Source organism: Nannospalax galili, unplaced genomic scaffold (assembly GCF_000622305.1).
Source record: "Nannospalax galili isolate Female #2095 unplaced genomic scaffold, S.galili_v1.0 scaffold582, whole genome shotgun sequence".
Taxonomy (NCBI): domain Eukaryota; kingdom Metazoa; phylum Chordata; class Mammalia; order Rodentia; family Spalacidae; genus Nannospalax; species Nannospalax galili.
Window position 1 is genome coordinate 1,381,308 of NW_008349130.1, and position 14,882 is coordinate 1,396,189.

At 39.6% G+C, this 14,882-nt stretch overlaps 1 protein-coding gene across 5 annotated transcripts in view; it reads right to left on the minus strand.

Moving 5' to 3' along the window:
* Prim2 (DNA primase subunit 2) overlaps positions 1–14,882 on the minus strand; it is a 266,955-nt gene that overhangs the window by 203,912 nt on the left and 48,161 nt on the right. For all 5 annotated transcript variants that reach the window (XM_008846505.3, XM_017801469.2, XM_029570115.1 and 2 more), the window contains exons 6-7: positions 11,416–11,511; positions 9,450–9,587 (exon numbers count right to left, since the gene is read on the minus strand). In XM_008846505.3, the coding sequence (XP_008844727.1) occupies positions 9,450–9,587; positions 11,416–11,511 (234 nt within the window). The remainder of the gene's footprint in view (positions 1–9,449; positions 9,588–11,415; positions 11,512–14,882) is intronic.

Sequence of the window (14,882 nt, forward strand, 5' to 3'; positions counted from 1 at the left end):
AGTAGTTTTCCCACCTGGAGTCTGTCAGGTTTTCAAAAGTCAATTACATTTTCAGTATTAAAATGTATTGGGGATAAGCCATGCCTTGCCTTCTCCCTTTATACCTTTACAAAAGTACAATAAAATCTTCTGTTTATCAACTTACTCCATGTCCTTCACTTATTTTCTCAGGGCATTTTCTATGTAATTTATCTGCAATCTCACCTGTATTTTGTGCCTAACTAAATACCATACATCAATATGCCAAATTTACAGTCAACAAATACTAGTCCCTCTTCGGGCAGCACAAACAACACTATATTGATTTCCTTCAAGTGTGGGCATTACCATTTCTCCAGTGCCAACTGGGGAACTACAAGCTTGGATCCACCCTCCTCTCAGCAGACAGTCTTGGCCTTTCATCCTTAGGCCAAAGACTTCTCAGTCTTTATTGTTCTCAATGAAGATGCACTGCCTTTCAGCTTTTATTTAATTTTCAAACATATGTATATTCATTCACTATCTTGGGTGGAGCAGCAAATTGAGGTTCTAAGGGATCAAGGGCAAGTGCCCGGGTCACAAGAGCACCTCACCTAAATTGACCAAAGCCTATGGCTCTGTGGCAAATACACCAGTTGGCTGACTAACAAAACGCTAATCCCTTGTTTGCCTGTACCAAAAGTGGATGGTGATATAAAATACTTGCTCTCCCAAACAAAGAAGGCCACAAGACACAGTTGTGGCTACAGAGATGTCTCTAGGATTTTGCTGAGAAAGAGGAGGCGGGGGCAGAAATTCTGAGAAATCATTAGCTGCCTTGTTGGAGACTCAGACCTGAGAAATGAAGCCAAGCAACTTTATCACTGCAATCGAGGCAACGGCCATGACAAGTATAAAAGGATTCAAGAGCTATCTTCTGATTGTGTTGTCACTACAGTACTGAGAAAAGACACCTATCTTAAGTTCAATTTATGAGAACTCCTTGCCTCTGCCACTACCACCATTACCCAGCAAAGGAACTCTTCAGAGAAATCAGTGAAGGCCAAGGTTCCCTGACATCAAAAGGAGGAGGCAACATCACAGAAAACTAAAGGAGAAAGTAAACTGTCAAATTCCTACCCCCACCCTACACATGCCACTCTGAGAAATATTTGCTGGAATAAACTTCTTAGCAAAAATATAAAGAAGTAACAGTAGCCACATAAACCACTACAGATGTCAAGGCAGATGTCAGAAAGTGGCTCACCTATAATCATTTGGGAGGCTGAGGTAGGAGGATTGCTGTTTGAGGTCAGTGCAAGCTACATAGTGAGTTTCAGGCCAGCTTTGGCTATAGAGTGAGACTCTTAAAAAAAAAAAACCCAAAAAGTCAAAAGTAATCTAAAGGATTAATGAAAATGTAGTTACAAAGCTTTAAGCTACTTGGGAGCAAAGTCTATAAATAGAGATCGTTACTGTCTCTGGAATTTCAGCTGCCTTGCCCAAATCCAAAGCTGTTTGCTTTTTTTCTCAAAGTTTGTATATTATTTTGTTTTCTATTATTTTAGTCCTTAATAGTCAAGATGAACTGTGGAATTTCTGGTGGAACAGTTATATTCTGGCTACAAACCTTGCTTACTATTCTGCTTACTAGTCTGTTATAAACTGACAAGCAACCTACCAGGTTCAATCATCTACTTTTAAGATCATCACCTCATTGACACCTCAGCCAACTTACTACTGTTTTGCAACTCAACAATTACAATGTGCCATGAACATAACCACAGTGACACAACAGGAACGATCACACAACTCTGCCTATGAACAGAACCACGGTGACACAAGGACAATCCTACAACTGTGCCTATGAACAGAACCACAGTGACACAAGGGGCAGTCATAAGTTTTTTAAACCACAGCTTGAATTATTTCCATAACACTTCTAAGACCTCATACCTATAATTTTCTAGCTTAAAATGTAGACAAAACAGAGAACATTAATACCATGTTTTAAAACATACCGTGATGCTTAAAACTATTAAAATAGCCCTTCTACTCTTAGGTGCCCATAGTCTTGGGGGAAGTCAAGCTCCTGTGTTGCTATTCTCACTCCCATCTCTTCTTGATTGTCTCTCATATCAACTAGTCATAATTTTCCTTTTTGTTGCTTTTATTCTTAGTTTTAAGTAACAAATTATTCCCACGTACATCCAAGAAAACATTCTGTGCATCACTCCAACTTTAGAAATAGGCTTCTCTCTCATTTACATACAGGAAAAAGCCTCCATATGATTTCCTTTCTGAGACACAGATTCTTAATGCATGTAAATCAGAAGAAGACAGACCCTATACTCCCTGAAAAATTCCTTAAATGCATACGTGCAATTAAATAGACAAGCAGTGAAACTTGAAGATAAGGATTTAGAAACTTGTATGGGAAACACTACTCAGTTGATGAATGCAGTGGGCAGGACGGTAAGTGGTAGGGCTCAACCAGCCCAGAGTATCGGCAGGAAAAAGAACTTCAAGGAGAAAGTAAGAGCAGTCTTACCCTCCATGTCCTACCCTCTAAAACAGACAAGGTCAAGGGACTGCTATATCTCAGAAGGAGCCTTGCCAAACTCAAGTCAAAGCTGACATCTCTGAAGCCCTCTGTGTGATTAATTCCCAGAGCAAGTGCACCACTGGGCACTGTGCTGTCTGTCTCTGCCTCTTCTGGATGACCACAGCGGGGCTGCTCTGGTCTCCCCACCACTCCGCCCAGAAAGCTTGCCCATCCTTATACCTCCCCCAACCCCCACCCTCACCCCACCTTCCCATGAGTGTTTCTGCCTGACAAATGCTGAAAAGTTACTGAATTGATGAATAAACATCCTTTTTAAGGGCTGAAGGGGGAAACATTAGCGGCAAACCATTTATCTAAAATGCACAAGACCCCGAGTTCAAAAAATAAATAAAACTATGCAGCTAAACAAAAGATACACAGCAATCATTTATAAAAGAAAATCAAACATTCCTTTTCAATATTTGTCCTTTCTCTAGCACAGATTAAGTAAAATAAATAAAAAAGCAAAATGTTGGTGATTTAATGTACTATACGGCCAGTTCTATTAGAAATAAACAAAATGAGATAAAGTTGGTTTAATTAACACAGTCAGTGCTTTCCTCTGATTTGAAATCCAATGTGCATGTATGCGTTTGTGTGCTTCTCTTGTCCTCTACTTGTCCTTTCATTAATGATGAATCAGAAAACTAAAAGCAAAGTCATAAACCTGTATAATCATTACTTTTCGATGTCTAGTTACTGTTAAAAAATTACACTCTCAACACTTAATCAGTCCTGTAACATTTTTCACATTACTAGCTCCCCTTGTACAAAATTTTTAAATTGAAAAACTAACAGGTGATGCATCTTTCTTTGTAGTAACCGAATAAACTTTTGCTCCTTGAGAGCAGAACTGTCAACGAATTGAATTTACAAGTACCCCTCACAAAACTACTTCAGCATTCAGCTGTTTCCTAGCAACTGAATCTGCTGACACTTTCTCATCAGAAGTAGACAACAGGGATCAAATCCCAAGTCTATGAGAGCAACGCATCTGTTAAAAGAAATAAAGTACCAAGTGTAAAACTACTAATTATTTTCTAGCCAATCTAGACTGAAGTTTTAAAATGAGTAGTTATAATTCTTAAATATGATGAATAATCTGAGAAACAGGAATACTTGCAAAGGATCTTACCTTTCCCACCAATGAGGGAGGAGGGAAAAAAACACAAAAATGAATGCATAATTAGGATTTCCGAGGTCCTAAATATGTGCAATTGAGATTTCAGAAGTACTTTGCATGCTTGGCACTTGGTACGGGATTGTCAGGTAGTTTACTATCTTTTTATAAGCAGTCCAACTGAAGTATAGCCCCATTTAACTTTCCTTTTCTCAGCAAATGGAGAGAATGCAAACCTGCAGCTCTCACAGGTAATCCATCAGATCCAAGCACCTCATCTTCACAAGGCACAGTACTGAAGTATTTAAAATATGGAAATGGAAACTCCTGCTTGAGGGTGACCCCAGAAAGCCATTTACAAGGAGAGACATTTGACTGGACTTGGATGGAGGGAAAGGCAACAAACTATTTAAAAAGCACTGAACTCAAAGAGTTACAGGAGCCCTGTAGTGAAAGACCCACATCCTTCACTAACCAACTCCAGGAGTTCTGTAAGCCATTCAACCTTGCTAGGACTAAACTGACATAGACAAAATTTAAAAAGCCCATCTGATAAGCTTTAGAGCAAGCTTCTTACATAAGAAAAGCATTGTACTGAGGCCTATCATACAAAAATAAGACAAGGAGGCATATCTGTTGGCATTTGATAGGTAGTTAGGACATGAAAGTGGAGATCTGAACGGGCTCAGGGCCCATATAGAAGACATGAGGGGCCTCCTTTTCTTTCTCCCTGCTCCCAAACATGAGAGGGGAGGATGAGGAGACAATCTGAAGACAAAGGCCAAGGTACCATGATACCATACAATTCTAAAATCCATTCCTGCTTGAAAATTTCTATGGGCACATGCTAACATTTGCTGGAAACTGGAAATGAGACTCAGGGTTTGACATCCAGCACCAAAAAAAGACGTTACTTATATTTAACCACTGTTTAAAGAACTTAACGCTGCCTTCAAAAAGAAGACAAAAGATTTAAGAGGATTCTGAGCTTTTCAGATTTTTTTTTTTTTTTTTGGTCTTTTTGAGACAGGGTCTCCCTGTAGCCCCAGGTGTCCTGGAACTCAAGGCTGGCCTTGAACTCACAGAGATCCTCCTGCCTCTGCCTCCCAAGTGCTGGGATTAAAGGTGTGCGCCACCACGCCTGGCCCAAGTAAACTTTTTAAATGTAAAAAAGGAAATCTTTTTCTAAAAATTAAAATCTTTACTTTTCTCTGTTACTCCAAGAAAGAATCATTTACTGCCTGTCAAATTTTTCTTTGGGACTTCCCAAAGCCCTTCTTCCTGACAATGCCTCCGGCACCTCATGGTTGCAGATGGCAGAGATGGAAACATGGAGCTGCCTGAGCTCTTTGAAACACAGAAGTGTTAAGGGTGCTCAGGTATTCCCTTTTTTTTTTTTTGGTCTTTTTGAAACAGGGTCTCCCTGTAGCCCCAGCTGCCCTGGAACTCATTACGTAGACCAGGCTGGCCTTGAACTCACAGAGATCCACCTGCCTCTGCCTCCCAAGTGCTGGGATTAAAGGCATGTGCCACCATGCCAGGCAGGTATTCCCTTTTGAAATAAGAGGGCATTTGTTTTTGATTATACAGGAGCCAACAGTTACAGTAAAGATTTCAGACTTGGTCTTTTAAAGCAGTGAAGTTTTTTAAGACTGTGGAACTTTTAAGAATTGCACTATGTTTTATATTGTGATGTTAACAAGAAATCTTAGGGACACAAAATGAAAAGGGTCTGGCTTTAATGATGTGTTGATTAAAAGCACATGCCACCATACCCAGCCCTAGACCAGGAACTTATTCTCAAATAGTTTAAAGGAAAAGTTAATGTTTTTGACATAGTTTTTCTGTAGGCTGGTAATCATTTTGAAATACTATAAATTTATATTATAGAGGGTGAATGAGCAGGAGCCAAGGAGGAACAGAATTCAAAGTTTATATGCTGCTGTATGGCCAACCAAAGATCCAAACATAAGTACAGTTTGCTAAAAAAGTATTTGATTACAAACTTAAGAACATAGAGAATTTCACATTTCTCTCAGTATGTGTCTACATGCAGAGGCAGGCAGATCTCTGTGAATTCAAGACCACCGTGGTCTACAGAGAGTTCCAGGCTGGCCAGGCCTACATAGGGAATCTCTGTCTCAAAAAAAAAAGTAGTTCATGAATTAGTTCCTTAACAAAAAATAAAAATGAAGCCTTATCACCTTACCTAGCAATCAATCTTAGTGCTCCCAAGATTGGTTAACTCAGTAACTCACTGACATTAACAAAGACTCGATGTTTTCCATGGGTCTTGAATTCTATCATAATGTGCTGTGCTTATGTTAGCTGCTTACCTCACAATGGCTGTTAGAGGCATCATATTCAATCACAACAATATCCAGAGGGTACAGAGATTACTTATCCCATTCCCATATGCCCTTTTTTTTCTTTTTTTCTTTTTGGTCTTTTTGAGACAGGGTCTCCCTGTAGCTCCAGCTGGCCTGGAACTCACTACATACACCAAGCTGGCCTTGAACTCACATAGATTCACCTGTCTCTGCCTCCTAAGTGCTGGGATTAAAAGCGTACACCACCACATCTGGCCCCATATGCCTATTTATTTTAACAAGGAAAATTTTTTGCAGAAATCTCCAAACAACTCTCTTATCACTCAGCCAGAACTATACCACCACAGGCACAGACCAAAAACTGAGGAGGAGCCACCGTGACTGGCTCCACTGTGAATGGCTCAAGGCTCGTATCAACATCCGAGAAGCTTTCAGAGACACATGGTGTTTTGGGGGGTTTCCATAGAGACTAGGGGCCACTACTGGCTTAGTGGACAGCACTTAGGGACGTCTAATATCCTGAAAAGAGTATGCCAGTTTCACACAAAGAAGTGTTATCCAAACGTCAACAGAGAAATGCACAATGAAACTAAGAATAATAAAAGAAGAATGACTGATAAAAGACAAGCAGGGGCTTGTAGTGGTAAAAGACACAATTCTTACCTATTAGCAGATTCCCAGACAAAGTCACAGAAAAATGAAGAAACAAGTTAAACATGTCAACTGTAATAAAGATTTTTTTAAATCACAGAATTAAGGATGAAGAGAAATTATTAATACACACACACACACACACATATGGGAATGACATTTAATAATGGACATAATCTGGACTAATGACTTTTAATTAACCCCAGCAAAACCATGTGCTCTTGGGTCTGATAACCAGGCATCTCCTTGGCAACTTCAATTTGGTATTCCACCCAATAAGATAATAAATGAACTCAAGTATGCTTGAGAATTAGCATATCAAAGCACCGCAGCAGCATGTCCACTCCTTTCATTGGACAGTGGAGACTGGGAAAGGATGAATGTGAGCTAGGGAAGAAAAGACAAGATAGTCTGTGAAGATTAAGGGTAGAGCCCAACAGGAACTGTACTTCCCAATGAAGCTGCAGAAATCATTTTGAATAAATTATGGGTGTTGCCTGACTCAGGGACAGAGTAGGAGAAACCGAGCTCCAGAGCTCCAGTTTCATAGGCATAGGGTGAGGACACAGACAGCTCCATCTGCACAGGTTGAAGGGACAAGAGTGATCCATAAGCACAGTTTCAGGAGGCAGACGCTTCTAAAAGACAGCTAGGGGAGCTAGTGTCCTCCGAGTTCCAGTCCATTCTTAAAAAAATTTCATTAAGGGGCTAGAGAGATGACTCAGCAGTTAAGAGCACTAGCTGCTCTTGCAAAAGATTCAGGTTAGATTCCCAGCACCTACATGACGGCTAACAACCATCCATAGCTCCAGTTCCAGGGGATCCAATGCTTCCTTCTGACCTCCTCAGGCATTGCACACGACATGGGTACATTTATACACATGAAGGCAGTACACTCAGACACATAAAAATAAAAAGTAATTTGAGTCCGACTATTTGTTCAGGTAATTGTGATGTTGACCTAATAATAAATGCTGTAAATATCTAATCAGGGCTGGAAGTATAGCTCAGTGGTAGACCATGTGTTATGTACCACACATGAAGGGACCATCTTTGGCACCACATGTCATATCTAATCAGGGCTGGAAGGACAGCTCAGTGGGAGACTGTTACCACACATGAGGTTCCATCTTTGGCACCACATGTGCACATATGCACATTGAGTGCATGCACAGATCTTCATGTCAAAAAAGGTTAAATATCTATAAGGTGTTTCCATAAACATCCTCATATAATAAAAAGAGGATCACTCTTTTAGAATGATACATGTTTAAGTGACCCTAGAGTCAGTAGTAAGAATTGTTTATACCAGAAAACACTACAAATTTTTAAAAAAATTTTTATTTATTATTTTATTTGTATGGATGTATTGCCTATTTATTATTTTATTTGTATGGATGTATTGCCTGCATGTAGGTAAGTGCACCCGTGTCATGCAATGCCCCCTGAGGACAAAAGAGGCTGTTGGATCCCCTGGAACTGGATTACGGACAGTTAACTGCCATGTGGGTGCTGGGATTCAAACCCAGGTCTTCTGCAAAAACAACCAGTGTTCTTAACCACTGAGCCATCTCTCCAGCCCCAAACACTACAACTTTTAACTCAAAAGGAAAGCCTCCTAGTTGGCTTCAGCTCTCAACTTGAAACAGCCCACAGTTCTATGAGGAAATTTCAACTGAAGAATCACCTAGGTCAGATTGGCCTACGGGCATGTCTGTGGGGCATGTTCTCAATTGCTTACTGATAGAGAAGGACCCACCCCACAGTGGGCAGTGCCACCCCTGATCCTGGGTTGTGTAAGAAAACTGGCTGAGCACGAGCAAGCAGTGTTCCCCCCTGCTTCCTACCACAGCTCCTGCTTGAGTTCCTGACTTTCCTCAGTGATGGATTTTTTTACTTCGAAGTGTACACCAAATAAGCCTTTTCTTCTCCAAGTTGCTTTTGGTCATGGTGTTTAGCAAAACAGAAAAGCAACTAGAACAGAAATCTTACCATATGCTTTACAGTAATCACTAGAGCCTTAAAAGGCTTCATAATACTTTGATTTTGAAGTACTCTTCCACATTGAATACAAAAGCATTAAAAAAAACAACTAAGCAGGGCGTGGTGGCACATGCCTTTAATCTCAGCACTTGGGAGGCAGAGGCAGGGGGATCTCTGTGAGTTCAAGGCCAGCCTGGTCTCCATTAGCAAATCCAGGCCAGCTGCAGCTACAGGGATACCTTGTCTCAAAATGTGTCACCAACTAAGATTCAAGACTTCAGCAAACTGAATATACTATCATTTAGTCAACGCAGCTGCTTGCAACTTCACCCAGTCCTGGGCTGTCTACTGCAACAGCAGCACGTCTCTGCTTGTAGTACAATTTTTCTCAGGGCTAAGTAGAAAAGCTCTCACTTAGCATGCATGAGGCCCTGGGCTGAACTCCCAACATCTTTTATTTTTAGAAAACCAAAACTTGCTTCTACGATGCCCTAAATGGATACCAAAGAACTAATTCCCAACAGAAATCTCAGGGTTATTTCTACCCGGAGCCATGGTGGTTTTACAGGTCACATACGAAGTCCATCTCTAAGAAGAAATGACATGAAGAAGGCAGACAGTTAACCATTACATTATTAGAAGAGGAGATAAGAAACAAGGGGGGGAAACTAACAAATAAAGACCTAGGGATTGCTGAACTAACAACTCAGTACCATAAGCAATCTAAATATCCCTTACTCCCTGAAAGGAGCACAAGCAGGGATGGATAATCATGTCACACAGAGTAAAAGGAAACACTTACTGCCAAGGCCTTGGACAGATTGGCTCTAAACTCATTCAGGATGATTGCCACAATGTCCTTAAGTGGCACATACGCAAAGCCGTCTTCCAAGTAGACTCTCCTTCCTCGGAACAAGTCCAGAGCATCAGCAAAGGGGATCTGAATTCAGAGAGGAACAGGAAAATGGGTCAGTGCCTGTTGTTAGAGGAGATCCTAAATCTTCACACATAAGCAGTCCAACAACGAATTCCATTAGTTCCAGCAGATCCAAAAGGAAAAGAGAAAAATGATTCCTTAAGACTAAACAATTATCATTAGGAAGAATTATCAGTATAAAAACAAATGATGTAGAACAGATGCTTTTTTGTCATAACCTATGAATTCTGAATAATAAACCCCAAAATTTCAAACTTCTACTTCAAAATCTCTTAACATGTTACATTCACATATGACAGATTCAGATTTCTGTGTTAAATACTGTCCCAATTTGTATACAAATAAATCACTCATAACCAAAGTAATTTCCAATTTCTTCATCTAAGTTTCTATTCCTCCACTAGAGGAAATATATTAGAAAAACTACTTTCAACCCTAAGAAATGGAAATAATAAGTCTTCAGTTTTGCTCTTAAATATTTGCCTTAAGTATTTAAATATTTATTTAAGTTAAACACAGGTTAAGTCCTATGAATTATCCTAACATTTAAGAGATGAAGAGAATATGATCTCAGTTAACTGTAAAAATCATCATTTTGAAAAATATTTTCTTTTTAAAACCAAGTGAAAAAAAAGTAGATGAAAACTGTTTCCCATGTAGGCAAAACACTTATACATATTTTAATCAAAAAAAATTTTTATTTATTTTATCTATGTGTATGAGTGTTATGCCTGCATGTATGTAAATGCGCCCATGTCATGCAATGCCCCCGGAGGACAGAAGAGCACATTTGATTCCCTGAACTGGAGTTATGGAGGGTTGTTACCATGTGGGTGCTGGGATTCAAACCAGGGTTTCTGCAAGAACAGCCAGTGCTCTTAACCACTGAGCCATCTCTCCAGTCCCAAAAAAATTTTTTTTAAATAAATAATTTTTTTAAAAAGGGAGGAAGCTCAGTGGAAGAGAACTTACATAGCAAGTGAAAGACCCTAGTTTAAATCACTAATACCAAAGTAAATGCAGTATACTACTGTATTTACTCATGACAATACATGCATTCTTCTTCAAAGGGAACTATGGGATTGCAGTTATCAAATTTAAGTTGAAGCCAGGTGTGGTGGTGTAGGCCTTTAATACCAGCACTTGGGGGAGGCAGAGGCAGGCAGATCTCTATGAGAATGGAGGCCAGCCTGGTCTCCATAGTGAGTTCCAGGCCAGCTAGGGCTACAGGGAGACCCTGTCTCACAAAAGACAAAAAAGAAAAAAAAAAAATGTAAGTTGAATTTCAGCTTCTCTTCTTCCCCTCTAAAACTATTTATTCTAAAGTCATTTCTTAGGTCTGCATAAAGAGGGTGTCTGTGCTCAAAGGACAGGGGAAACCAAGAGCACCAACCACTAAGCTGGAATCAAATAGGTTAAGGAAGGCTTTGCCACAGGAAAGCAAGCAGGCTTAGTGTCAGAGCCCCAATGCAATGAGACCACGCAAGAACACAGAAAGAGCCTGAGAACATAAAAAGAGTGTTGGAGCCAAATGAGAGATGGCATCCTCAAGGAGACAGCCCTGCACCAGGTACCGGAGCCCAAACAGTGCCAGGACGGTTCTCCTTTAACAGAATGGCCTGCAGTGCAGTCTGAGCCCCAGCAGAGTTAGGAGGATGTCAGTGAAAAGGATGCCAGAGACTGAGTTATTGAACATCCTCACACCCCAGAGTTACAGAATGAAGTCTGAGCAGGTGAGGCAGTGGCTGTGCCAATGTGTGAACTAAAAGTGCAGATAAAGCTGAGTGTGCCACTTTAGCAAATCCTAAAGGCATTTTAAATGTTCACATACCTTATAAACTGACTCCGATTCCCACTTAACTCCATTTAAACTTGGTGAGGAGGCAATAATCTCCTGTTCACGAAGGGTCTTCTCTTCATCACTTATCTAAAAGGAAACATGTTTTACATTATCTTAAAAATTAAATTTTTTTAGTTTCAATAAAATATTTTCCTGCTCTAGAGAAAATGCTATGCTTTTTTAAAGATTTATTTTTATTATTTCTAATAATGTGTATGTGGGTATATGCTCGTGGGTACAAGGACCCATGGAAGCCAGAGGCATTTGGATCTGCTACAGAACTGGAGTTACAAGCATTGTAAGCTGCCTGATATGGGTGCTGGGAACCAAACTCAGGTCCACTGGACAAGCAGCACATACTCTCAAATGCTGAACCATCTTTTTTAGCCCCAGATATTCCATACTTTCATAAAAATATGTAAAGACACTGATTATTTCAAGTCATTCCCAATGATTGCTAAATCATTTTCATTAATGAAGGCAAAATACAGAAGAAAGTCTAAATTTAATATTCTTTCAAAGTGTTCTCTATCAACTTCTGAAGACATAACAAAAATGAACAGTAGCTGAGTTAGTGGAACACTTGACTACCATGCACTGAGCCCTGGGTTCAATCCCTAAGAACACATAAACCCAGGCACGGTGTCATGTTTGTAATCCCAGGACTCAGGAGATAGAGGCAGAAGGATCAGAAGTTCAAGGTCATCCTTGGTAACATAGTGGGTTTGAGACCAGCCTAGGCAACATGAGACCCTGTCTAAAAAAATAAATAAAGCAAAAACAGCAGAGAAGCAAAGTGTAAAAGGAAAAGAACTATAATACAGTTCAGGTTAAGCCAGGCCTGGTGGTCACTCCTATAGTCTGGGAACTGGGAGGCTGAGAATATGGCATGAATCCATGGCCAATGTGGGCAACACAGTGAAACCCTGTCTTTAAAAAGAAAAAAGTTTAAGTTACTACAGACTAAATATGAGCATTATCCAAACTGAGAGTTGCATTAACTTATTAAGATATCTATATGAAGTTAAGAATGGTTCAGCTCAGAGGCTGGAGAGATGGCTCAGCAGTTAACAGTACTAGCTGTTCTTGCAGAAGACCCAAGTTTAAATCCCAACACCCACATAACAGCTAACAACCGTCTGTAACGGTTGCCCTCTTTTGCATCAAGGACTTGATACAAAATACACACATACACATAAAATAAAAATAATAATAATAAAAAAGAATGGTTCTGCTCATTTCTTAATTTCTCATTAGAATCACCTGGAAGGCTTGCTGTACTGTAGATTCCTGAGACCCATTCCTACAGTTTCTTATTCCTAAGGTCTAGGGTAGAGCCCAAAACTCTGCATTTCTAACAGAAGTTTCTGAGAAATGAGAACACTGCAGTTCTCAGACCCCTGCCCTGGGAAAGAAGGCTGTCAGGAGACAGAAGCAAGCACTACTCTACATAACCACAGAGCAACAATATTGCTAATGGTCAGAAACTGGCAACCCAAAAGCACACCAACAGCAGGGGGAAAGAAAGCATGACATATTGCTAACATAGAATGAATAAAACCTAGCAACAAAAATGTATACACAATGTACATGAATCATACAAATACATTAAGTAGAATAATCTGAAAACAAAAAAGCATGCTGAATTATTCCACTTACAGAAAGCTTTTTTTAATAAGCAGAACTGTACTGTTCAAGGATGAATACTCAAGTAATCAACTAGACGAAGAAGACAAGGAAGTGATTATCAGATAGCAGTTTCCTGTAGAAGAGGAAGGGGAAAGGCACAAAGAGGCTTCAAGGGTAACAGCCTATATGACAATTAAATTAATAGCCACTTAACACACTACTAAGCTGTATGCTTTTGTTTCATACAGTTTTCAGAACAGGTATGAAACTAATTTTTAAAAGGTTAAAAAATGAAATAAAAATGAATGGATTTTGTTATAATGTACAATGGAATATTATGTAGTTAATAAAATTATGTTTTAAATTAAAGAGATCTATGGTTATTCTTAGGTCAAGACAAATCACTATAATTAAAGGAAGAAAAATTAAAATAAGCCTTTAAGAGAGACAGAGACAGAAAGAGTGTTTCTCAGTGAGTGTGTTTATGCATGAGAAAAAGTCTGCACCAAAATGCCATTTACAGGTAATTAGTACTTTCTTTTTTATATTTACATATATTAAATTAAACTTACCCCTTAGGTAGCTCATGTTCTAGGTGCTGTTACAAATGGTATTTGTTATTTAAATGTCTAATTGCTCCTTGCTATCTTGTACATTCTTTTCATTTTGTTCTATTACTTTAAAACTAAAGACATTAGTTACCTGCTTAAATCCAGTAAGTGTTAGACTGACCATCACTTCTTTCATGACTACCTCTGATTTTTATATTTGTCCAAATCTACTGAGTATACAGTTATGTTTCTTGTCACCAGCATTGTTAAGCATTTCTTTTTCTATGTTTCCATAAAAGGTAAAATTCCAATGGAAAACTTGTTTTAAAAAGAATTTTTAATATATTTTTAGCACGTATGAGTGCTTTGCCTGCATGTATGTAAGTCTACTCATGTTGTGCAATGCCTGCTGAACCCAGAGGAGAGCATCGAGTCCCCTGAAACTGGAATTAAGGACAGTTGTTAGCAACCATGTGGGTGCTATGAATCAAACCTGGGTCCTCTGCAAGAGCAGTCAGTGCTCTTAACCACTGAGCCATCTCTCTCCAGTCCCTAAAATGTAATTTTTAGGTGTTAAAACTTTATTTCAAAAGAAAAACAAATATTCTGGATGAGACAAGGCTGGGGGTGAAAGTGTTGCATTCAATACTCCTCTCCATCCCTACTTTTCTGTGGACCGCATTCCAAGAGCACAGTCCAAAGAAACCCAGAAAAGCAGGGAAGTGTTGGCTTCAGAGGACTCTGGGGGGCAGGGGGAGGGAGCACAGACAGACCTTCACACTGCTGGTGGGAGTATAAGGAACTACAGCCACTTTGAAAGTCAGTGTGGAGATTCCTCAAAAACCTAGGACTCACCCATTACACTCCTAGGCATATTCCTGAAGGACTCTGTCCTACAGAGACACTTGCACATCCATGATCAATGCTGCTCTATTCACAATAGCTAGGAATTAAACTCAGACTACATGTCCATCAACTGATGAATGAATAATGAAAATGTGGTACATATATACAATGGAATTTTATTCAGCTATAAAGAAAACTGAAGTTATGAAATTTGCAGGTAAATGGATGAAAATGGGAAAAAATTATACTGAGTGAAGGAACCAAGGCCCAGAAAGACAAGGGCCACATGTTCTCTGCCATAACCAGATCCAGCCTGGACTCTAGTTTTCTGTGTTAAACATGGAGTACCTCCAGAAGCCAGGATACCAGAGAGGGACAGTGGGAGAGAGTTTGTTTTCACGGAGGGGGAGAGTGGCACACAGGTAAAGAGGG